The sequence below is a fragment of the Mya arenaria genome, chromosome 15 (assembly GCF_026914265.1).
Source record: "Mya arenaria isolate MELC-2E11 chromosome 15, ASM2691426v1".
NCBI lineage: Eukaryota > Metazoa > Mollusca > Bivalvia > Myida > Myidae > Mya > Mya arenaria.
Genome location: NC_069136.1, coordinates 18261740 through 18286398, shown reverse-complemented (window position 1 = coordinate 18286398; position 24659 = coordinate 18261740). Strand labels below are relative to the sequence as shown.

Below are 24659 nucleotides of genomic sequence, written 5' to 3'. Positions count from 1 at the left end.
GTGATGCGGTTACCTAATTTGCATAGTTATTACACTAGTGATATATGAAAAATATTGCATGGGATTATATCACTCTTGCGCCGTATGTTATGTTATAAATAAAACTAACTCTAGGGGCATTGGGCGGGTGGTGTGAGTTTTGGAGGAGGAAATTATGTGTTACCCTTTGAGGGAGTTTCGGAAAGGAAACACAAATGACGTCATCAATTATTTTGGTAAATTGTGCGTAGGTCACAAACAAGTTACGTAAAGCCGTTTCCAAATTGATCGACATACATCATGCAAGTTCAAATAATTGACGGGCATCTTTTGCCTACTGTTAATGGTACCTGTTATATGATTTGCCTAACGGCTTCAGATTAGGTTTCTAGACGCTGAACTGTTCATGTTACACCACAGTATGAATTAATTAAATTAACTTTATACATCACAATATATTATCAATGAAGTAATAAAAGTCTGCGCATATTAATCATCTAATTAAACATTAACATTAAACACATTGATAATGTATTTATATGAATGTTGTTTAATCTCATGTGTTGGTAGAAGAGTGCACGAGGAGAGGGCTTTTTTAAGGACAGTGGGATACGGGGACGTAGCTTGCCCAAACATGTTATCCCGACCACGAATGTACACAATGTCACGAAAATTAAAAACATCAAGAATGTTCACTAAGTACACAATCCATCAAAAGGTCACAAACGTATTTAAACTTAGAATCATCATCCGCAGCGGTCCCTAGTAATCAGCAATACTGGACTGCGTACGAGGGTCACGACTTATTTGAAATCTTTTGGCACAATGAAACCGCCATTTGGAGCCCGTCAATCAATCAATCGGAAGGGATAAATCGCCAAAAAGGTCAACTAGGACTGTAATGGGATCCCACCAAAATAGCTTTCGAGCGTTCGATATGCGAAAAGAGGCCATGAATTGAAGAAAATAACACCTTAAGTTGATTCCAGCTAAATATGAATTTGGTAACGTTTTAAATATTTCACACATTTAAAACAGGTGAGCCTAGATGTATGACTTTGTACAAAGCTGCTGAAATGCCATTTAAAAGCAATTCTGAGCCTAGATTAGTCTGATGGACCCCGTCCTAAACGTAAATAGGAGGCCCATAACCTTAAGTTTTGTGTGGCTACCAGGTTCTACAGAAGATTGTGAAGCAGAGCTTTTCCTCTTCTTGCGGACGGACTCCGTAGCTTTCTCTTCGGACGAAATTGGCCATATAAAAGGTAAACTTACAGACCAAATCAATTTTGTCCTGGGCAGCTGCTGTTTCTTGAATTCAAAAATGTTTATCAAACTCGGACATAATATCAAAAGATTTATAAAGATTTATTGGACCGAGATCAGTATCCCGTAATGTACGAGAAGGTATTGTTCCTTTAGCATACAACACCTTAAATTTTGACTTGTTTGAGGCACGAAAACAATGGTCAGACCTAATTGTTAACCTTTATGTAAACAGATCGGCGCCGTTAACCAGATTTCGGCGAATGTATCTCTATTTCGAAATAAACGCTCCTAATTATTAAAGACAAAGCCTTGATAGTTAGGGTGCATAGCGTTTTTCCGGTCAAATGCTCTTGATTGAAAGTGTTAATGATACCCGCAACAAAGCATATGCCAAACAATGACATGCTAGAAAAGCTGCAATGTGTCTGTCAGATCAGATGCTCCTGATTCGCTATGTTAAAATATCCGCAACAAAGCATACGGAAAACATTGTCATGTTAGTGAAAAGAATGTTTAACCGTCTTTAGACGCCTTCTTTTTACAGGAAGTTCTTTTAGAAAATTGAGTGAATTGTTATCTTTTAACTGACAGTCCTAAAACAAGCAAGCGACGTGTATTCAATAAATAAAATATAACAAATAGATCAGAACAGAATGGAACATTTATTTACGATAAGGTCATAGACTCACGTTCACAAATAGCATACAAATTGTGACAAATACAAACATGCATTATGTTTATACATGTATATATCATAATCATTCTGATAAATTGAAATCATAAACAAAATAAACAAAATAAATAAAGAAATATTTAACTGATCAATTGCATGTTTCATATCATGTTTATTATACATAAATCTATGCTTATTATTGTAAATACCTCAATGCTAGCACATACAAAACAAAAACTATAATGATGACAGGAAATACCAAATTATCTGAATGGGAACATAATAAAACCGTTATTTGAAATTTCTAAAAAATATACGCACTTTTAGATATGAATACACACAACTAAACTTAAACCACGTTAATAGTTAATTACATCTCGTAAATATATGTTCGTCTGTATGAAAAAAAACAGCGTAAAATAGTTAGTGTCATGAAGCAAAGAAATACCAAAGATATCGCTTCATACAATGACACAAAGAGTCATGATTTAGACAAAAGCAAATCTGGTTATGACTCGGCGTTATTCCCTAAAAGGTTCTCAAAGCTTCCGGGTTTATTACGTCTCTGGGCAGGCTGAAAAGAGACACATAAAGAGAATGGTTTTGGAAAAAGAAATAACATTAGCATAAAACTCGACGAATTGATGGAAACAGCAACCTCAAATATGATAAATTGCGTACCAGTGTTGCAACCGACTCCGCAAATTAGTAATATATATTTCTGACAGTGTCGGGGAGACTGAAACAGTTATTCAACACTACATCATGGGGTATCGCGAGAGTGGGCAGGTCACTCCCAAGGAAGTCGCGTTATGTCGTGTATCGTCGGCCACAGCTGATGCAGCACGAGGGTGCATTTCAATCAGTTATGCAGTCACATAGAGAAACAAACAGACAATAAGATAATTATGAAAGTAATTAACGTTCAACACTTTCATTTAAAATATTAACTATGTTTCAAACAACATATATGTTAACATTCGCTCGCTCCTTTTAAAACTTAATTTAGAAAGTGGTATTTTTTTGTTCGCTCGCTCCATTTCATATTTTGAATTTGCCATTATGAGAAGAGCAAAAAATAAATTTCGCTAGGCCTAAAAAGTTTATGAAATAAGATGGATGTGTTTAATTATAATTTAATCGGTTCGGCTGAAATGCTTTTTCTTGCATACCGGACGTGTGTTTCCGGTCATGTGACCAGTGCTGGAAAAACACGTCTTACACCCCCAATGTAAGATGAGTCACGCGCAACAACCCGCCACTTCTTATTTCTTTTATTGTATGGTTTATGAAATGTTTATTATGCCATTTCAATGAAGCGCAATAACATCTATAAGTATGCAAGACTTTTAATAAAAAATGCAAATAAATAATCGTAAAAACGCGATTTTTAGAGGAACTATTTGAAGTCAATAGTGATTTAAAATTACTGCGCTTAATGACGTCAGTAAACAACGTCGCACGCCCTTTATGGTGAAATGTACAAAATAGCGTTTTCTACGTCAATTTTCCCACAAATTGATAATTTTAGATATGCAAGAAAAATATCAATCATGTGTTCCGGTCCGGATCGAAAAATCCGACCCTCGGACACGCTGTGTGGCCGGTAACTCGGCAAGCCTCGTTACCGGCTTACGCACGTGCTCTCGGGTCGGATTTTTTCATCCGTACCGGAAACACATGAGAGATACTTATAATATACTCTGATTTAATATGCCATAAACATTTCGTATAGTCGTTTGTGTTGATAATGTACTTAAGAGTGATGAAAAACCGTAATGTGCCCGCAGGCAAGTCAGGCAACATGTTTTGAATTTCGAATTAAAATCTGACATTTCTTAATTGTAAAAATATATTTTATTATGAATAAATGTTAAAGTAAACTGTTTATTTTGGTGACATGAGACATTTAAACAAACGTAAATTCAACATATTTACTAAACGTTCCACCGATCCAAGGTGTATAAAGTTATCAAAGCTGCGAATATTTCGTATATTTGTCTTCAAAAATAATGTCAACATACTGAAAATTAGTTACGGTATTTAGGCAACGGCACTTGTTTGGTTCTACGTTTATATTACATATGCAAAAAAAGTGTTTTACCATGGCCAATGTTAATAAACCGAAACCCGGGATTATCGAGGGTGAGACCCAACTTCCGGTATAGTTCTTCTACTATGAGGTGCATGGGTGGATGGTCCGGTGGATCAGATGTCACAAAGACTTCTGCATACCAACGTCCGTAACACACGCCGTTTTGGACCTGTTATACAAATAACAAACCCGAGGATTTCTAGAAGGATTCCAATATGCACAATGCGCACGATATAACATGCTAACTGTTTAAATGTTATTGTACAATTTCTGGTTTTGCATAACTGTCATTTGTGGCTTAATTATTTAAAACAAAAATTATATGGGCGATCATGTAATATACAACGCAGAAGTTTTTTGTACTTTCAAAGTCGTCCACTCTAACTACTGAGCTATTACGGCTTGTGATGAAAGAAATGCGTAACTTTGTATTCCATAACATTGTTCAAATTTGAAATCCCATTGAAGTATCAGCTAAATTTAACTCAATCGCGGTTACCAACTAAGCTTATGTAGGTCTCTGCGTAGCGGACTGAAAAAAGAAGGGTCCTTCAGCTGAACCTAAGGATGCTAATGGCAGAGTGAATATAAGGATAAAATTTTTATTCGATTCACTCCTCTACTAGCACAAGGGAAGGATCAGGTCGGTCAAACGTTAGAAATGCGTTCGTGTCCTAAGGGCGGAGACACACGCCACTTGAAATATTGATGAAAAGAAATAGCGAAGGTAAACCCGGTTTTATGTGTAAGCCCTTTTCTGTTTGGGACCTGGTGTATAAATAGGAATTCATGTTTAGCCTTGTTTCCACTTTTGTTTTCTAGCAACAAGTGCAGTGGAAGATAATGGAGCGGGTCACAAGGACTTCCATTTACCACCGTCCGTAGCACACGTTGTCTACGACTTGTAGTACCAATAAAATATCAAATATCATCCAGGGGGTGCCCACTCCCCTTTAAGGAACATGGGTGAATGACTGGTAATAAAGTGTACCACCGCCATTTACATACGACGAATCGGACTTTCTAGTCATTGAATTGTTTCATCTTTAGTCTTAGGGTTCAACAATTCTTAACCTGTTTTTTTTTTTTTGTATTTGAATTCTTAAACTTAGGATTAACAAATTCTAAACCTGTTTTTGTATTTGGATTCTTAAACATTTAGTCTGATAAATATATTTTGGTGTAAAGCTTCTTCCAATGTAGAAAAAAATTCAGTCTCGGCTCGATCCAGATCGTTCATTGACCGCAACGTAAGGTTAACCACTTTCAACAGCCATACGCTTTGGCTTCAGCGGTAATATTTTGCCAAGAAATGTAGAGATACCGAAGAACGTTCATGAAAGTGAAAACAGCGTTAAAATTGTGAATTTATAAAGAGCATTCATAATATACTTGACCATGTATTTCACTTGACACTGACCTGTGCAGGATTGATACAACTAAACAAGAGCACGTAGTCATCAGGATGGTCTGACATGAGCCAATAGCGTGGTGTCATGTGGCCTAATGGTTCTGCAAACGTCAAGTCTGAAATGCGCATATTATATAAGGTTTTTAATTGATATGCGTATAACGGTTGTACCAACATACCAAAATCTATGTTAGATAAATTAGGGTTGCACTTACGTTCTGTTGTTTGTATTCGTCAAAACTACTTAAGAAAATGTATAAACATCTTGAATAGTAAGTCATGCGTATGCTGATTTATGTATATTGACAAGTTAATGGGTGTTTGTCTGAACTAGGACTGTACGCGATTTTTAAAGGGCGTTTCACATTCGCGTGTGAGTTTGAGAGGTTGATTTCTTATTAGCCTGTGTACGCGTTTATCTGTATGTGCGTATTAGCGATCGTTGTTGCTTAAAAGGCCGTTTGAGGTTTAAACTCGACTGCAATGTGCGTTTGAATGTGCTTACTGATAATTGCTAGAAATGTCATTTTCGGGATATCGGTTTCCTTTAAAACAAATTGATATTCTTTGTTAAAACTTACAAACCTAAGTCAATTATGGCATGGTCTCCGCGGGTCAGATTCCCTTCCAATTCAACCTGCATACACGGGGCGCCGGGCTCTTTTCCTTCCCTGTAATTAATAGTTGCCAAAAAATCACACTAGGGCTCGTTCCCACTACATCATCAAAAATCTGGCAGGACGCAGTCAGAACTTAGTCAACGACGAAGGGACGCAGAAGACACCTATAAAGACTTGTTATGGTCTTAATGTACGTGAAGGAGGTGGTTGGACTTTGATCACGTTAAAGAAAATGTAGTAAAGACGTGGTCGAATCAGGACGTAGTAAGAACTTAACAAGAATGTTTAACGACGGCATGGACGTAGTAACTAAAACTGTGTAGGTAATTGATTGATGTAGTGCGAGCGTGATACTGGACGGGAAATATTGAACGGCGTTCTCATCGCGTTGTCTCTATGTTGTCTTTGCATTCTTGCTACATCAATGGAGTTATCACCACAACTCTCCACGTGTTAATACGACTATGGCACGTTCATGCCACGTTTTAGAAGACCTTGTTCGGTTGTAAATACGTTTTTGCGGGGCTTAACACGTCTTAGACAAATTGTGTATTATGTTCTTACCTTGTCCTGGTTCTGAACAGTGATCATGTATAAATACGGGAACTTCATTTTAAACCAACACTGGATATGAATGAAAAATAAGCAAGTTATAAATCGAACACGGTAATTCCCTCTCGATCACATTTACAATTAAAATCTAATCATACGAACGTAAGGAAGACGTGATAAGCACTAGGTAAGCGCGTGGTGCAATTTTCCTGGTCGTATTCAGAACGTACAAAGAACGCATTGAACGTAGTGCGCGCGTAAAGATACGTGCAGTAAGAACGTGTTGGAACGTGTGAGACGCAGTAAATGCCTGACAGGCACGCAGTAAGGACTACGTTCTGGCAATTTCGACTAGCGCCATTTTTTTTTCAAAATGCTTTACTCAAGTTCATACTATGTCAACGTGAACTCTTCTTAGATAGATTAAGCAAACTATATTTAATCGGTAGGCATTTCATCGTAATATGTTTATTATTTTATTTTAATTTTATGGTTTAAATTATTGTCTCAACTGTGACAAAATTGCTTTTTTACTGAAAAGAAGTTCAGGTTAGCATCAGCATATAAACCATTCAGTCACGTGAACAACAGCATTTTTTGAAAGCTCGATATTTATTGCTAGAATTAAAAGACAATTTACCAAAAATTTCGTTACATGAAAGTTATAAAAAAACTTTTAACGTATGTCCGAGTTATTTTATATTACTAATTCCTGTGAAGTGCATACAAAACAAAGAACCACGGCGCACACAGCGTTGCATCGTTCTACAAATTCCGTCGAGTTAAAGGCTTAGCCAAGGATTGCATAGTTAAATTGTAATCAAATCTCAAAAAGTTCACATGTGTAAAAGAAGAAAATAGCATAGTATTTAATATGGTAAGAAATACTTTTCTATATTTTGTGTCAAGAAGTCATTTATAAATCAACGTCATTTGCTTGTATGTTTACATCGGTTTTGGCCCGTGATGACCATGTGAAAACCACGTTGAATTCACGTCATTGCTTACCTGAAGACGTACATGTTTGTGAAAAGTAAGCCGATTAAGGAATGAGAGCTGTTCAGTTGTACCGGTGTCATTTTCTCATTTAAAAGATTGGGGGGATCTCTAAATAGACATACGTTCTGGCCTTATTTCCCGAAACAAATTAAATGCCTTATAACAAGATTAGGTTCACTATTTCAGTTTTGATATATTTTGTGTTATACATACCTTTGTATGAGTTTATATATTTACAATAACCATGATAAACCAATTTTTTTATAGTTAAACCAAGAATAAGTCAAATATTTGGCATAAATTTATAAGCTAGTTAAGTTTGTTATGCTTATTAACATTTGAGAACATTAACGATTTCAGCAATGATAAAATACATGTTCAACTTTTTGTTCAGCTCAAATACAGTCACAATAATGTATAGCAAAATTATTACGATAGTAAGTTAAGTTTAAACATACTCCTAAGCCTTGCATGAAAAGGGCGTTCTGGCATAAGTGGTGTTTCGGGCGATTTTTGTGAATCCTTTACGTGTGAGTGATGGTTTTTCTGACATCATCATGATGTTAGGTACGCATGCACCAAGAATATGTGTCTGTACTGGGTGGTATGATATATCAAATTATTTTAAGGTAACCGTGAATTTGCTAAAATACTGTTGAAATAGTTTCCTACCTATATTTGAAACCAACGGTCACGGAGTCGTCGTCATGTAATGTCCACCGTAACTGGCTATGGTATGCATTTAAAATGTTTTCCCGGTAGTAGCCTATACCGTCAAGAATCCACAGCAACGTCAGTTCTGTGCCAGAGGTCTGAAAGGTATTTGACAAATACGGTTGACACTTCGTGGCTTAAACAAGGCGCTGATCAATAACTTGAAGATTGGGGAACCTTTGGAACCGCAGCCAGTTTGTTCAAATAGTCTTTAATATAAATGGTTTAATTTGCATATGACAAACATTGTCAACATTCTGAGAACTCAACTACGTTTTTGACACAATAAAATGGATGTAGCTGCTGCTGCTGATGATGATAAGGATGATGATGATGACGATGATGATGATGATGATTGATGACGAAGACGACGACCGTCTTTTACATGAGAGCTTACCCGATTTTTAAAAATTTCAGTATTCATAGTATCCGCTTCGTTCGGGACTCTCCAACATCCCCAAGGCGCGACTTCCGGTGTACACAGGTCCGGGTTAATGCATATGGGCCCTACGCCCGGGTGATCATGAAGGAATAAGGGCCTGGCGTGACCATATCCTTGATTAAACCGGAAGGCTTCACACATAGCCCCGATAGCTAGTATGCAACATATCACAATTCTACTATCCATATTTGTTAAACGCCGATCACTTAACAGTAAATTATGTCCTTAATATATAATAGCTGAAACTTATCATAAAACTTGTGGGCATCCAAACCGCACAGCTGCTTATCGCCCAAGAATCTATGCAATCGTTAACTGCAACGTAATATACCAAATCGATCATGTTTAAGGTGTAGTATATTAGCTTATGCATTACATGTATATAAAAACGTGCGTCAATCTAATGACGTATGTAATACAAAGGCAGATGTTTTGAACGTACAATCCTTTATTTTATTTATTGCAAGTACATTACCCGCATTTTGGTGACGATGCAAACACACTTCAGCACACTTGTTTAGCCTTTATGATAATTTTATTAGTTCTGATAAATGCTAATGACCATGAGTCTTTGAGTTTGGTATGCGATGTCCATACATGACCTTGTGTACTTAAGTGGACGTTGATATTGAACAGCGGGTATCATTATCTTCATGTCTTAGTCGAATATTCGAGTACAAAGTTATGGTCATAATACACAAATGTAGTTGAAATGGCTACAAAACTATGAAAGTGTTTTTTTAGTGTTTTTTTTAAAACTCAATTTACAACATGATAATCGATTTAAGTGATTTTTTTGATCATATAACTGAACATCAACGTGTTATAATTGTCCAATTATTAATATATTTTTCACGCTTTTCATTAGCTAGCATTATGGTTGTATCATTCTTTTGTGCTGAAAATCAATGACGTCCTGCATTTCACGCCACTTTTCCTGAAATGTTAAACACATTCACATTTGATTGCAGGTGAAATAAATAAGAAATAGCATTTGTCTCAAGCGAATTGTGTACAATGTTCAAATAAACATGACGATTATATACTGCTTTTAAGAACTTTTGGGAATACAAACAAATATAAAAATTATATTAAGTATAATCAGCATCGATAATTGCAACAGTTGGTAGTGGAAGTTTTTTTATTTGAAATGCTATAAGAATAATCAGTATTGATACCTTAAGGTTGTCCATATATTTATCGAATTTTCCCGTGTGATTCCTATGTTTCGTAAACGCTCTCTGAATTTTCCGGAAAGATTCTGTTTCAACCGCAGCTGCGTGCATAGCTACGTCTGATTCCTGGAAGGAGATCGCGAAATATGTCTACGCTTAAATTTTAAAACAAAAAATGTTAAAACCTTCTAATCCAGGATTAAATTTGTTTGACGTGAAGAGCAGGGTTATGTGAAGCAACGTTTCTAATTGGTAGAGCAGGGGTAGGCATAGCTCAGTTTAAGTAAGTCTAACCTGTAGGACAGGGGTAGGCATAGCTCAGTTTAAGTATCTCTAACCTGTAGGGCAATGGTGGGCATTGCACACTTTAAGTATGTCTAATAAGTAGGGTAGGGGTGGGCATTGCACATTTTAGGTATGTCTAACGTGTAGGGCGGGGATGGCCATTGCACATTTTATGTATCTCTAACGGATAGGGCAGGGGTGTGCATAGCACAATTTTAGTGTCTAACGTGTAGGGCAAGGTTGGGCATTGCACAGTTTAAGTATGTCTAACGTGTAGGGCTCGGGTGGGTATTGCACATTTTAAGTATGTCTAACGGGTAGGGCAAGGGTGGACATAGCACATTTTAAGTATGTATAATGGGTAGGGCAGGGGTGGGCATATCATAATTCAAGTGACTTTAACGGGTAGAGCAGGGGTGAGCAAAGATCAGTTTATGTGTTTTTAACTGGTTTGGCAGGGCATAGCAGAAGTTTAGTATGTCTAACCTGTAGGGCAAGGGTGGGAATTGCACATTTTAAGTATGTCTAATGGGTAGAGAAAGGGTGGGAAATGCAACTTTTAAGCATGTCTAACGTGTACAGCGGGGGGGGGGGGGGCGCATAGCACAATTTAAGTATGTGAAACGTGTAGGGCAAGGTGTGCATAGCACATTTTAAGTATCTCTAACGGGTAGGGCAGGGTTGGGCATTGCACAATTTAAGTATGTCTAACGTGTAGGGAAGGGGTGGGCATAGCACTCTTTCAGTATGTGTTACGTGTAGGGCAAGGGTGGACATTGCAAATTTCAAGTATGTCTAATGGGTAGGACGTTTGTGGGCATTGCACATTTAAAGTATATCTAATGTGTAGGGCAAGAATGGGCATAGTACAATTTAAGTATCTCTTCCGGGTAGAGCAAGGGTCGGCATAGCACAATTTAAGTATGTCTAACGTTTAGGGCAAGTGTTGGCATTGCGCATTTTAAATATGTCTTACGGGAAGGGCAGGGGTGGGCATTGCACATTTGAAGTATGTCTTACATTAAGGGCAGGGGTGGCCATTGCACATTTTAAATATCACTAACGGGTAGGGCAGGGGTGGTTATAGCACAATTTCTGTATGTCTAACTTTTAGGGCAGGTGTTCGCATAGCATATTTTAAGCATGACTAACGGGTAGGGCAGGTGTTGGCATAGAAAACTTTAAGTATGTCTAACGGGTAGGACAAGGGTGAGCTTAGCACATTTTAAGTATGACTAGTGGATAGGGCAGGGGTTCGCATAGCACAATTTAAGTTTGTCTAACGGGTAGTGCAAGGGTCGGCAGTGCACATTTTAAGTATGCGTAATGGGTAGGGCAGGGATGCGCATAACACAATTTATGTATGTCTACCGGGAAGGGCAGGGGTGGGCATAAAACAATTATGAAATGTCTAACGTGTAGTGCAGGGATGGGCATAGCGCAATTTAGGTATTTCTAACGTGTAGAGCAAGGTTTGGCATTGCACATTTTAAGTATGTTTAAAGTAGGACAGGGCTGGGCATAGCACAATTTAAGTATGTATAACGCGTAGAGCAAGGGTGGGCATTGCACAGATTAAGTATGTCTAATGTGAAGTGCAGGGTTGGGCATAGCACACTCTATGTATGCCCAACGTATAGAGAGGGGGTGAGCAAAGCACGATTCAAGCATGTCCAACCCTTTAGGGCATGGATGGGCATAACACAATTTAAGTATTACTACCGTGCAGGGCAGGGGTGGGCATAGCATAATTGAGGTATGTTTAACTTGTAGGGGAGGGGGGCATAACACAGTTAAAGTATGTCCAACGGGTAGGGCAGGGATAGACATGGCACAATTTAAGTATGTTGAACATATTGGGGCTGGGGTTAGCATAGCACAATTTAAGTATGTCTAACGTGTAGGGCAGGGGTTATTATTGCACAATTTAAGTATGTCTAACGGGTAGTGCAGGGGCGGGCAAAGTACATTCTAAATATGTCTAACAGGTAGGGAAGCGTTGGGCAGAGCAATATTTAACATGTCTTACGTGTAGGGCAGGGTTTGACATAACAATTTTAAATACTAGTATGTCTTACGTGTAGGACAGTGTTGGGCAAAGCAAGTTTTATGTATAACTAACGTGTAGGGTTCGGAATACCATTTTTTTCGGTATTACTAACGGTTAGGGCAGGATTGGGTATAATAATATTTGCGTGTGGCAAACTTGTAAGGCAGGCTTTGGCTTAGCAATTGTTCAGGATATATATATAAATTGTAGAGTAGGGTTGAATATATAAATGTCTAAGTATGTCTAATGTATAGAGTAGAATTGATCATAGCAATGCCTAAGCATGTCGAACGGGTGGGAAGTGTTGGTTATACTAGTGTCTATATATGACTTACGGGTAATGCAGTAACGTATTACTTCATTGTATATCCATCAAAATATCAACATCGCAAAATGCGTTAATCCGTTTTTCAATTCAGTACAATGCAACTGTATTCCACTCTGTTGACATCACATCATAAACGAATCATTGCGCCTTGTTAAAATGACATCATAAAACAAAATAGTGCTTTGATTATTATTATGGAAACATGTGTCTTTTAATTGTTTTAACCAATTATGTATATTACAAAAGGTTTATTAGTACTGCGTTTTGATTCGGAATGTCATATTCGACTCTCGTGGAAATTTGCAGATTTTGATTTCGGTCGGCTGTAAAAATTCACTTTAATCGAATACAACCTCCCGGATAACAACACAGTACTAATAAACGTTTTGTATCTAACGGATATGAGATTGTTCGTATCCATGTTTAAGGATGAACTGGAATAGTATATCACAAATCTATCAAACTATAGTAGTATACAATACAATAACCAATATGTTGCTGTTTATATACTAGTATATGTTGGAACAAATGATATTCAATTCATCAATTTCTAACATTAAAACACATTAAAGCATATCAATATATAAGGACATGTATGACAAACACAATATATGTGCTATTATATACCAATTTTTTGTACCTTGGAAGTTTGGTAATTATTCAATATACTTAACATATATATTGTTCCCAGTCTGTGCGTCGGTATTTAACTTTATTATTGTAACACAATAATATTGACTTCACTGGTAACTTCGTTTCATGATATTATATAATATTTAAGCAAAAGAAAAATGTACCTGAAATCGCTTTAAAACCTGGTGCAATTCGTTTACTAAAAGGAAGTAGATGTCTAGCATATTCTGGACATCTTTAATGGTTTCATCTGCAGAGCCTGCAAAAATCAGTTAAAATAAGCCACAAACGTTATATTACAATACCTATATTTTAAATATTTGTGCCATATGTTTTGAAGAAATTGATTATTCTCATATATATTCACTAATGTTACATGACATCAAAGCTTACAAAATATCTACATTATTTGGATTTGTAAAAGTCTGAAAATACGTGAATCATTCAATATTTTATCCGTTGTTTGTTAATGACATAATGGTACAGGTAAAGTAATACCTATTTCTTGTTTTAGGCTTTTAATATTTCTTTCCAACTCAGCTCCTTCCATTTGGCATTTTGCTTGGTTAACTCTTGCTTCGTTCGCCTTTTGCGTGTATTCTTTATTTTTTTCTTTCATTTCAGCGTATTCGACCCCGTTTATGACTGCAGACACTGTCCCACCAGCAGCTACACCCGACCCAACAACGGCAGCCCCAGCAGCTACAGCCAGGCTTAAACCTCCTGTTCATGATGGAACTGATAATACTTTCATTTAATATATTATGCTCAATGTTGCTTGAATAGCCCATCTTACTGGCCGATTAATATCGGCGCGAAAAAAGCGAAGCGCGGTAGAACCAATAAACATAACATAACTCAAATCCCGACGATCTGTAAAATGGAGAATTTTAACAGTAAAAGGTGTAATGTACGCTTTCGGTTTTATTAAATAAATGCCTTGATAATTTAAATTCGCTCCCGATGCATTACTGACCTATAAAATCACTTCGTTATGTCCATCCATTTTGTATGGTCTTTGTTAGGATAAATAAATGTCTGTCTGACCAAGATTAAATGATGAAATATCTTACTTATATAAACTCATAACCCTCAAGTTACATTAATATTCCGATAAACCTATATAAGGTTTTCTTGTCTTCGAAAATTGCAGTTTTTCTATGTTTCTTGTTTAGGATTTTTTTGCTGTTGTTTTTTTGTTCTATGTCTTTGGCGATTAACCTGTGCCAGGCGTTTATGTTTAAACGTTTGGCTACTGAGCTTGTTTCTGAAGTTTTTCATATAAGTATTAGAAAAAACTAATTCCACACAGGTAAACATGCGTGTAAACTTCTCTCTGGCTAACTAAAATCCCACTCACACCCCATTTATAAATTAATTGTTTTATCATCGAAAGCCAGAGGTATTTAAAATAATGTTTATTTCGACAAACTTACAGACTAGGATTTAATCTAGCGACACAGCGACGCTCAATATGCTTTTAGCTCAAGATTAGTAATTTTCGTAATACTTATCTACAGTAAATTCTTTGAGATGGATCCAGTTCTTGAAGTAAGCAAAATATGGATACATGTTAACACATTCAAACACACTTTGGTGATTTAAGATTATTACCTGTTACAGGTGCGGCAATAGCTCCAAGAAACATTAGGCCTCCAGTCGCGACGACACCACCGCTTATAATTATTCTCTTGATAGCTGTATCGCCTTTCTTTTCGTATTTATCGACGTCAGCTTGTGCACCCTTAGCCAATTCCCTATACATTGCATGCTGTCTTTCTTCATGCTCGATTCGTTGTTTACATCTTTTTATTTCATTTTCTTTTTGTTCTTTGAGTCCTTTGCTTCGCTTTAAATTTTCACGATTTTGTTCAAGCTCGATCTGCAGTGACCTTTGCTGAATTGCAACATTTTCTGATATGACTGTAAGTTTGTTCTGTGCTTCTTTTACTGACTGGGAAGATGTGGAAACATGCACATCGGAAAGCGTGACTGCATTGGCAATGAAACCCTCTGTACCTGACAACACTTTATATACGTTTGTAACCAATTCATCATATGATTGAGCATAGAGCCGAGTAGTTTCCAGTTGCCTCGTCAGGGCGTCTGATAATTTCACGTCGGAAGTTATCTGCGAATTGAACATAACATTTCAATTAAAACCATGATCACATTTATCGCATCGTGTTTGGTGAAAACAATATCGCTTTTATATACTTTACCCCCCCCCCCCCTGAAGTAATGTAGGCAATACGGGGTTGAACCCTTTACCCTTAAACCAATAAACCTTTCTGTCAGATTATTTACAATCAACTCTTACAGTTCAAATATGTTCCGTTTGTTTTGCCAAAGGCTATATACAGGTCGGTACATGTTTCGCAAGAAAGAAATGTTTAAGTTGCTTCCGTTTTGAATGAAACATACAACTAAAATATGGATGTTTGAGTTCACGAGTAGTCTGTTGATATTCTAAATTTCTTTACACTTATCCTGTATATCATCCGTGTCGCGTATTTCCTTGTACATAAAAACAACAACATCTGTTGGATATTTTTATAAAAGGGAAATTAGGAAGGAAAAAGCCATAAAAGGAAATTTTCGTCCAAACCTTACCACGGAAGTTCTCTTCTTCACTAATCGAAATTATGGTGTTTTTTTAATTTATAGCTTAGATGGCCCAGCGGTACAAAGCAAGTTTCAATAATGGAAGGTTCAGAGTTCAGTTCCCACTTTCCATAAAATAAATGTAAGAAAGTAATTAATTCAATTTAGCGTTAAGGCCTCAGTGCTACTTAGGATTAAATAATCACAGAAAAAATAAATGTAAGTATATGACTATGAACGAGTCTCATATAATATCTGGTAAATTCCCGAGGCGCACACGCTGCCTTATTTTTTTTAAAGTATCGGAAATACTAACTAAGTTCCAAACTGGTCCCTTGACTCACTTTTTGCTAATAAGACAGATAAGTGGGCGGAGCCTAGCAACAATGTTGTTTAGTGAAAAATTGCAGATAGATACTCGCTCATGTTTTTTGTAAAATGCACTTTTTGTGTTTTCGGTGTTGTTTGCATTTTGTATTTTTTAACATTCTGGCCCACTGGGGGTTAAAAATGTCAAAAAGGTGAAGAAAATCCAATTGGATATACATACAAACAACATTACATCACTAAAACATAATGGGACTTTAAACTTTTCATAACAATATTCAGAGTTTCCATTATTATGTAAATTGTATTTATATAAATATCATATATATACTTGTTTCATTTGAAAAAAGATCTACTCGACTGTTTAAATGAAATACGGAGAAAATATAATTTTTTTGAATACCTTTGCGCTCTTAGCTGAATTTGAAAAAAAATGTCCCTAGTGCGATGAATTAAATATCCATACAAACACAAACTCAAAACAATGCTGTTCAATGTAGATCCACCGTTGCGCTGCAACCAAACTATTAATTAATTAATAGATATTGGTAACCGACAAAACGAAATGCGCATCATCATGATGCGGCAGTGCAATTTTTATTATCAGACTATGTTAAGTATGCAACTATTTTGATCCGTTGTCCAAACGTGTAGGTCTGTTTGCTTTCTGGTATATTTTTAAAGAAAACGCACAACATTCTAACAATGAGTGCTAAATTGTAGCTTAGCTTATTCATAATAAAAACTAAACATATTTAAATTTTACATGTACACATGCGTCATAAACAAGGAAGTGTGAAACTGAATCTCAATTGTGTATAGTTTATTTTATCAGTTACAAGAAAACCAATGTACATTCAATCAATAATTTATTGTTTGTCCTTCATACTTAATTTTGTTTTAAACTCAGTCGCGTGCTGAATATTTTGAAATAGTATGACGTTGTATATATGTGCAAATGAATGTTTAATATCACATTATTGTAATAATTTATAAGGCGAGTTAAGAACAATTCATTTACTGAACACGCATGCAATTAATGTGAATTTTTAGGATAAGGAAATGTAACGCGTCTATTATTTCCATATTGTAATATCAAGTTAAGTTTCAAAACAATATAACTAATTTTCAAACTTTCATTATAAGTAATTAAATTGAATAAACACTAAATAGAATTTAAATTAAATTAAATTAAATTAAATTAATTAAATTAAATTAAATTAAATTAAATTAAATTAAATTAAATTAAATTAAATTAAATTAAAATTAAATTTAGAAAGAAAAAAAATCTTTATTTTTAGATTAAAATAGATGAAATTAAAATTCAATTTCAAAGATCATATATTGCAAAATCTTATTCAAGCTTAAATATTATTTGATGAACAACTTATTATTATTATGGAAAAAGCAACTACAACGAAAGAACCAATATTAGCAATAACAACGTAACGTCGTTTTTTACACTTCCCTATTCTGCACAATGCTAATACCACTCCTCACTCCAATGGATATTACTCCTGCAAACATTTATACTAACTGCCGAAAATGGTACCAAAATAATCATAAATAAATTATCTATCAACTGTAGTACGGGTTTTAGCTAATTATGTGAAACAAAATAAAACGAGCAAAAAGTTTCACAAGCATTTTTTGTAATATGTCGTTTTTCTGCCGGTCTTGGGACGTTTTGACTGTCATTTTATACTTCCGATTTCGGATATTTTAAGAATTGTTTTGATTGTCAATGACTTTACAAGGATACATTGACATCTCCTGCATCGGTGAGTATAACTTTAATGAATTATTATGTATAGTTTCTGCTTTTATTTTGACAAAAACTGAAACAGGGGATAAAACTTGCCGAATTACAGGTCCAAATCGAAAGAAAACAACAATGCATCAACGAATTTCTGAAAATTCATTCATTTATCTACACAATGATACTATCCATTTGATTCAGTAATCTGTCGCATTTTTCCGCAAGGGCTATTTATAAACACATCGTTTCTGAGAGTGGCCAAAAACAAGAACAATTTGATGACTCATAAGGCATGCAACCTTAAAAGCCGAGAGTATCCGAATTAACCAGGAAGTAATTTTTGTTTACTTATAAAATGCCAACCTCTGTAAATAGTTATTTATTTTGAGTAAACATTGAGGTAGGTTTATGCATATCATTGTTTTATTATATTTAGAATGCTATTTATTAGGGGTTGCCAATTCTTTAGCATGAACATTCATTGGTCAAATGTTTTATAATTTGAATAAATATTATAAGACATTTGCAATTGTTTTTATTTTGGATATTGTGATTGGTTTTAATGAAATAAACAGACTGGGTTCTTTAAGGATCTGGTCACTTTCGGTTTTAAAAAATGTAAATAAACTATTGGAGAATTGGCAGTTATTTTTTATTAAGCCATTCTATATTATTAATTAAGAATCTGTCAAGTTGAAGTTTGTTATTGTTTATGCGCATGTTTCTGCCACGGGCATTGTCAGACCAATTCATATTAAATAACTTAAAGGAGCTCGACAACCAAAACCCAATTAATCAAATTACAACGCCAAGTTTCCATTTAGTGTTTTATTGGTTAATAATAAAAATGCAGGCTGGCTTATATATAGGCATTTCACAATTGAAACTAAGACAGTAAGCATGTTTTTAATCTTCTAAACAGTTAATTGGATGCCTACCAATTTTAATTGTTTATAGATCATACATTGTCACCAAGTAACTAATACTTAAATAATAATTGGAAAGTTTCAAATTTCAACATATCAATGTTTCAATGTGTAAATTTCAGGAAACATTTTTATGTTCTGTATAGTTACTTGGATTATAAAATCACTCTCTGTAAAAAATATTCAACTTTTCAAACATTATTAGTCTTTAGATTTATTGGAATTCCTGTTATGATAGGATTTCAATTGCTGTCATAAATTTTCAACTCAATGTTTTGATTAATTATTCATTTGAAATTATTTTAAACTTCACATTCCATAAATGGCTGTTCTTCCTTTTTGACTAAATATTGTGAGTATTTTTACACATTAGTAAGTCTGCCAATTCATGGGTGGTCAGTTTTGTCATTTATTAGTCTTTTTTCCCTTTTTTATTTAATCTTTTCTTCCTTTCAGTGAGAAATAAAGCCATAGAATACATTCATACCACTCAAATTCAGCCAGTCAGAATGATGGGAAGGATTGCAGAACTGAGGTAACATAGAACTATGATGCATATTTACCAGAGAATATCTCATGAACAAGCCATTTTCTTCTAAATTATACCTGAAGTTATTGAGAACTCTTTATAAACTGTGACATTTTGTATGATGACATATTTTATTATTTGTAAAATAAATGCTTTTGACATTTTTTTGAGCTGTAAAGTTGAATTGATTCTTAAATTGATTCTGGTAAATACCAAACTGTGTATAGACATCAAACCTCATTACATATATATACATAGTTGTCCCTCTCTGAATAATACATAATTATCTATGTTTCTGTTTACTTTCAGTTTCACTCTCACCTGACTGATGCAGATTCAGTAACCTAATTGTATGTACTTTTTTGTCAAATTGTATTTATTTGCTCTATTAAAAATATAATGTTGACCTTTTTGAGGAATAATTTTGAAAGGAAAAATAAATTATTATAGAGAAAAGGTAATTTGTTATGTACAAAAAGTGGACAAAAATGTTGAACAGTATGAAGTTTTAAATTAGAAAATCCTTATTTCTCTCTGTATGTATGTCAACTTTATTAAGACAATATCTGGTAATATAATGTATTCCCTTAATTAATTGTGATAAAACCTTTTTACACTGTATGTATACATCTGTAGATGTATGTTGCCATATAAACTGAATGCATGTAGTTTCTTTTGTGAACATGTGTATTGAAATCAACACATTCCTTTGTTATATTTTCAGGCTCATGATGGTTTCTGAGAAAAAACAACAGCTTGGTGTAATTTGACAGTATTTTTCAGTATTTGACAGTGATTCTATCATGCAACAGTCATACCATGAAGTGTCTCACAGATTCTCTATCAATTCCTGCAATATCTAAGATTACAGTGTAGTGCAAAGAGGATTAAATTTCTTGCAATAAGAAGTATCTGCACTTCCAAATACCCCTGTACAGCATGAACAGTTCCTTCATTTTTTGAGTGATTATAGAGTGAAAATGTTTCCATATAAAATGTTTTCTTTTTATGTGTAACACTTGTTATGCATGGACATTATAATTCCAAATCTATGCACATTTTGATTCCAATAATTAACCACAAACGTATTTTAAATTTGGTTTGAAACAGAAATATTGTCCTTATGTTTGTTTCTAAACATTATCTGGTATTATTCGTGTTGATAGTTTCCATGTCAATTTTAAAAAAAGTCAGTTCTTTTAAAGATGCACTCTTACTCCCACATAATATTTACCACAGTTAATATTTTTGTTTTGTTATTCCAAAAAGGATGAATAAATGTTGAAAACAATGGTTCTAATGAAGGATGCCTACTTCTACTTGAAGGAAATGTGCATAAAAGACAGTAGTTCTACCAATTGAGATCACAGTAAATCTTTATGCATTCACCAATCATTTAATATGTTTGCGTTTGTTATACATGTGTATGCATTGATACTGAATAAGAGTGTCACTTTAAACAGTTGCCATGGTAACTTTAGAGTCTAGTTTTCTTAAGAAACTGTAATTGTTGTCTAAAAACCTTTGTATTTTCAATGTGATACCTTTTTAGCATGTCCGCTTCAGTCAAGGGAATATTTCTGTTATTTGTTAATCATTTGGTCATACTTTGTATACAATTTTTTTTATAATTTAACCTTGAAAATTGCTGACAATCTCATACTTATATTGAAATATTCAGAATTGCTAGATTGGTTGAAGTTCACCTTTATTACAATTGTCAGGCAAATCATGGCAAGATATACATAATTCTCCTTTTTAACAAAAAGCAATGTTTAAAGCATTTTTTTGTATTTTTATTGAATGGTTACCATGGCAACTAATTTTTTGTTTGCCTTTAATCTTCCTATTTATAATACTATTAACTGTAAAAATGCAACAGTCAAGCAGTGAATGGAAGAATGTAAATGTTCTTTGTCTTTTACCTTTTTCAAGCTCATTCTTCAAAATATAAAGCATTTTTAAAATTTCTTAAAAATGGACGTTTTTTCATCATTGTTTTAAAGTGAAATAATTTGCTTAAAACATTGTTTATGTTCTGATATTTAGGAATGTGTATTAAATTTATAGAAATTAAACAAAATGTGTTGTTTGACATTATTTATTCCATTTAAATTCCGAAGTTTTGAATTTGACCTATTTTGGCAGACAAATTGATAAAAATGTAAAATTAAAAGGGCCATAATTCTGTAAAAAATTGATGGATTTTGAAGAAATGTGCATATATGAGTTTGTAATGACGTAACCTTTAAAATGATATATCAGTTTAATATACCGCATTAAACTAATTTTTTACGTTGTTATTGCTACCAATATTATAACAAATATTTAACACTCTTCATAAACAGCTCTCTATTCATAAATAATGCCGTAAATATATTCATAACACAAAACGTATTCAATAAATAGTAGCATCTAGTACAAGGTTATATTAGTAATCTCTGCCCACAAGAAAAGTTCTAAAACAAAATCTTTTATCCTGACTAAGCAACGTTCATCCATCTTCCAACCATTTTTGGTTAGGTCGAAAGAAGGTTATGACTTACCTGTAAAATCTGCGCTCCGATAGTAATTTACACCCACACGGGCTTAAGTATAAATGACCGTCACTCTCGTGCGCACAACCCAGAAGTTTATCTGGTTATCTTACAGGTAAGAGTACAATGTATTAGTTTAGAAGTATAATTTATTATTACATTTAGATTCTTTTTCATAAATTGTTTTAAGTCTTTCTTATGAAAATGTACTGAGTTGTATAATGAATAAAGTTAAAAGAATTATTTAATCAACACGTTTAGTATTTTATTTGAATTTCTGTATGCTTTCATTTTTCTTGAACTCGTATAATTGTATGAACTCCTCAACAGTATTGATATGTTTTAGAATTATTTTTTTTATTAATTCTAGTCACAATAATTAATTTTGTTACAATTTGCTATGTTAAAAATTGTATCATGTTATTCATGTGTTACTTTTAATCAAATTTGTTATTTTATTGCATTATTTATTCATCACACATTAAATTGTGACTTATTGTGACCGTTCTAATATATTTTTCTGGTTATCTTACAGTTTTGTCTTCTGGTCGTGTTTCGGATTGAGAGACAAAACCTGGTACCTCTCAATGAAAATTGAAAAATGAATTTGAGTTTCGCTTCCCCAGCTGGTACGTACACCAACATCCGTTAGAGCACCAATCCGTAACAATTGAAATAACTGTTTCGTCAAGCTATATATTTGAAAATGAGTGAAGCGTCCAAACACGACACACAGTGCAAATAACAAATCACAAAAAGAAAAATAAATAGAAGAATGTGGCAAAAAAAGCCTTATTAGAAGGCATGTAGCTTATAAGTATTTATGTTTACCTTATTTAAACATCAATATCTGTTAAATATTTGCTAAGTAACATAATAAGATGCAAGTCAGTCAGATTCTGTTACTCATTAATTTTCATTTTATTCATGTTGACCCCATATTATTTTGTATCATTTGAACATTTTGCTATTAATTAAGCGGAAATTGTTGAGGTTCTCAAATGGAGATTTATACTACAAAATATACAGTAGCTACTACTACTACTACTACTACTACTACTACTACTACTACTACTACTACTACTACTACTACTACTACTACTACTACTACTACTACTTTTACCAATACTTCTATAATAATAATAATAATAATAATAATAATAATAATAATAAATAATAAATAATAAATAATAATAATAATAATTATAATAATAATAATCATCATCATCATTATCATCATTATCATCATCATCATCATCATCATCATCAATCATAATTATCATATATCATAATTGCCATAATAATCATATTCTTTACAATAATAACTTTATATTACAAACAATACCAAAAACAGTAGTGTTTCTAATTAAAATAACAAATAAGATAAACATAATTACCTTAGCGATGTGCAAATCCATACTTTTTTTGTTATATTTAAATTAGTTGTTTTTTAAATATTATGGCTGAACAAAAATAACCTTTTGTTGAATGATGATATCAAAGATTAGCAAATTAAGGCAAATGCATTATTATTGCTCACAAAGAGTACCCCATTTCATGTTAAAGCCCGTATAATTGCCTTCTAGAAAGCTAGATATTGAAACTACTCGAAATTATGTGCAAAACTTTGTCTAAACATGCACGATCGCATTCCATGAATACATACAGGTAAATAAAGTCCTTCCATGAAGCTATGATTAATACTTTCAGTTTCGGGTTATTCTAAAAATAGGCCGCAGATGCACTCATGCACAGCACTCATGATCGCAAGGGTTGTTCCAAAATTTGTGTATCTCAAGGCCTTAACGCCATTTCTAAAATATATTTATTTTTCGTATTGAAAGAAGACGAAATAACGATAGACACAGTATTTGAAATATAACACGTTATTATTATCTTCAGTCAGTTCCAAACGATTTAAGTATTGATTTGTGTAGTGTTTGTACGTTTGTGCCTCCGTTCAGTGTCTCCGTTAAGTGTCTCCGTTCGGTGTCTCCGTTCAGCGTCTCCGTTCAGTGTCTCCGTTCAGCGTTACCGTTCAGTGTCTCCGTTCAGTGTCTCCGTTCAGCGTCTCCGTTCAGCGTCTCCGTTCAGTGTCTCCGTTCAGCGTCTCCGTTCAGTGTCTCTGTTCAGTGTCTCCGTTCAGCGTCTCCGTTCAGTGTCTCCGTTCAGCGTCTCCGTTCAGTGTCGTTCGAGCTCTTGCCTTGTGCCGCTATCTTACATTGTATATATAAATTGATGGCACCTGGGATTGTCCCTTTACTTTTCATAGTATTTTTTTTTTCAAAATTCATAACCTGTCTACGATATATTCGCAGCAGTGTTGACTAAATTGAGTATCTGAACGAAGGTAATCTTTATGATGTTTTGGGATGATTATTTTGCAAATATGCTGTGTCATCTGTATCTAGAATGAGACATTGTGCTACCGGTGTCATCATTTTCTAGAACTAAGTATAAATATCATACGTCACCTAAATCCAGAACCAAATATTTTGTTATACTGTTAAGACTAAATCCAATCGTTTGTTCGCCTTGCAAAAAGTGACATGAGATTCATAAGTATAAAAATGCAATACACATTAAAAATTAAAAAAACAATATCCAACATTCCGAGTTTTATTAATTTTATGATATTAGAAAGTAAATAATTTGTTTTCGATTAACCATGTATCGTGTACTGGTTTCCACATTTGGTTCTTTGTCATCTTATATCTACGTCATACCCAATAAATATTTATATAGCACAACA

At 34.2% G+C, this 24659-nt stretch overlaps 1 protein-coding gene and 1 long non-coding RNA gene across 3 annotated transcripts; one reads left to right on the top strand and one right to left on the bottom strand.

Annotated features, from left to right (window-relative positions):
- Nucleotides 1-1891: 1891 nt before the first annotated feature.
- On the bottom strand, nucleotides 1892-23577 carry LOC128220324 (uncharacterized). The gene is made up of 11 exons (XM_052928686.1): nucleotides 23305-23577; nucleotides 14840-15356; nucleotides 13724-13948; nucleotides 13390-13484; nucleotides 9933-10055; nucleotides 8710-9691; nucleotides 8271-8410; nucleotides 6013-6098; nucleotides 5437-5543; nucleotides 4026-4185; nucleotides 1892-2495 (listed from the first exon to the last, which is right to left on the bottom strand). The coding sequence occupies exons 1-6, from the start codon at nucleotides 23323-23325 to the stop codon at nucleotides 9629-9631; spliced, it is 1044 nt and encodes a 347-aa protein (XP_052784646.1). The 5' UTR covers nucleotides 23326-23577; the 3' UTR covers nucleotides 1892-2495; nucleotides 4026-4185; nucleotides 5437-5543; nucleotides 6013-6098; nucleotides 8271-8410; nucleotides 8710-9628.
- Nucleotides 17578-22892, top strand: LOC128220325 (uncharacterized). 2 transcript variants are annotated; one of them, XR_008258747.1, is made up of 4 exons: nucleotides 17578-17937; nucleotides 19298-19376; nucleotides 19680-19720; nucleotides 20095-22892. It is a non-coding gene; the product is annotated as an uncharacterized LOC128220325 (long non-coding RNA). The 2 variants fall into 2 exon arrangements; XR_008258748.1 differs by lacking the exon at nucleotides 17578-17937 and adding an exon at nucleotides 17951-18315.
- Nucleotides 23578-24659: the final 1082 nt, after the last annotated feature.

Coding starts and splice junctions, on each gene's coding strand:
- LOC128220324 (XM_052928686.1), bottom strand. CDS start 23,325: ATGGATTTGCACATCGCTAAG. Junction 15,357..23,304: donor TGGATTTGCACATCGCTAAG/GTAATTATGTTT, acceptor TTCAATTCGCAG/ATAACTTCCGACGTGAAATT. Junction 13,485..13,723: donor AAGCCTAAAACAAGAAATAG/GTATTACTTTAC, acceptor TGATTTTTGCAG/GCTCTGCAGATGAAACCATT.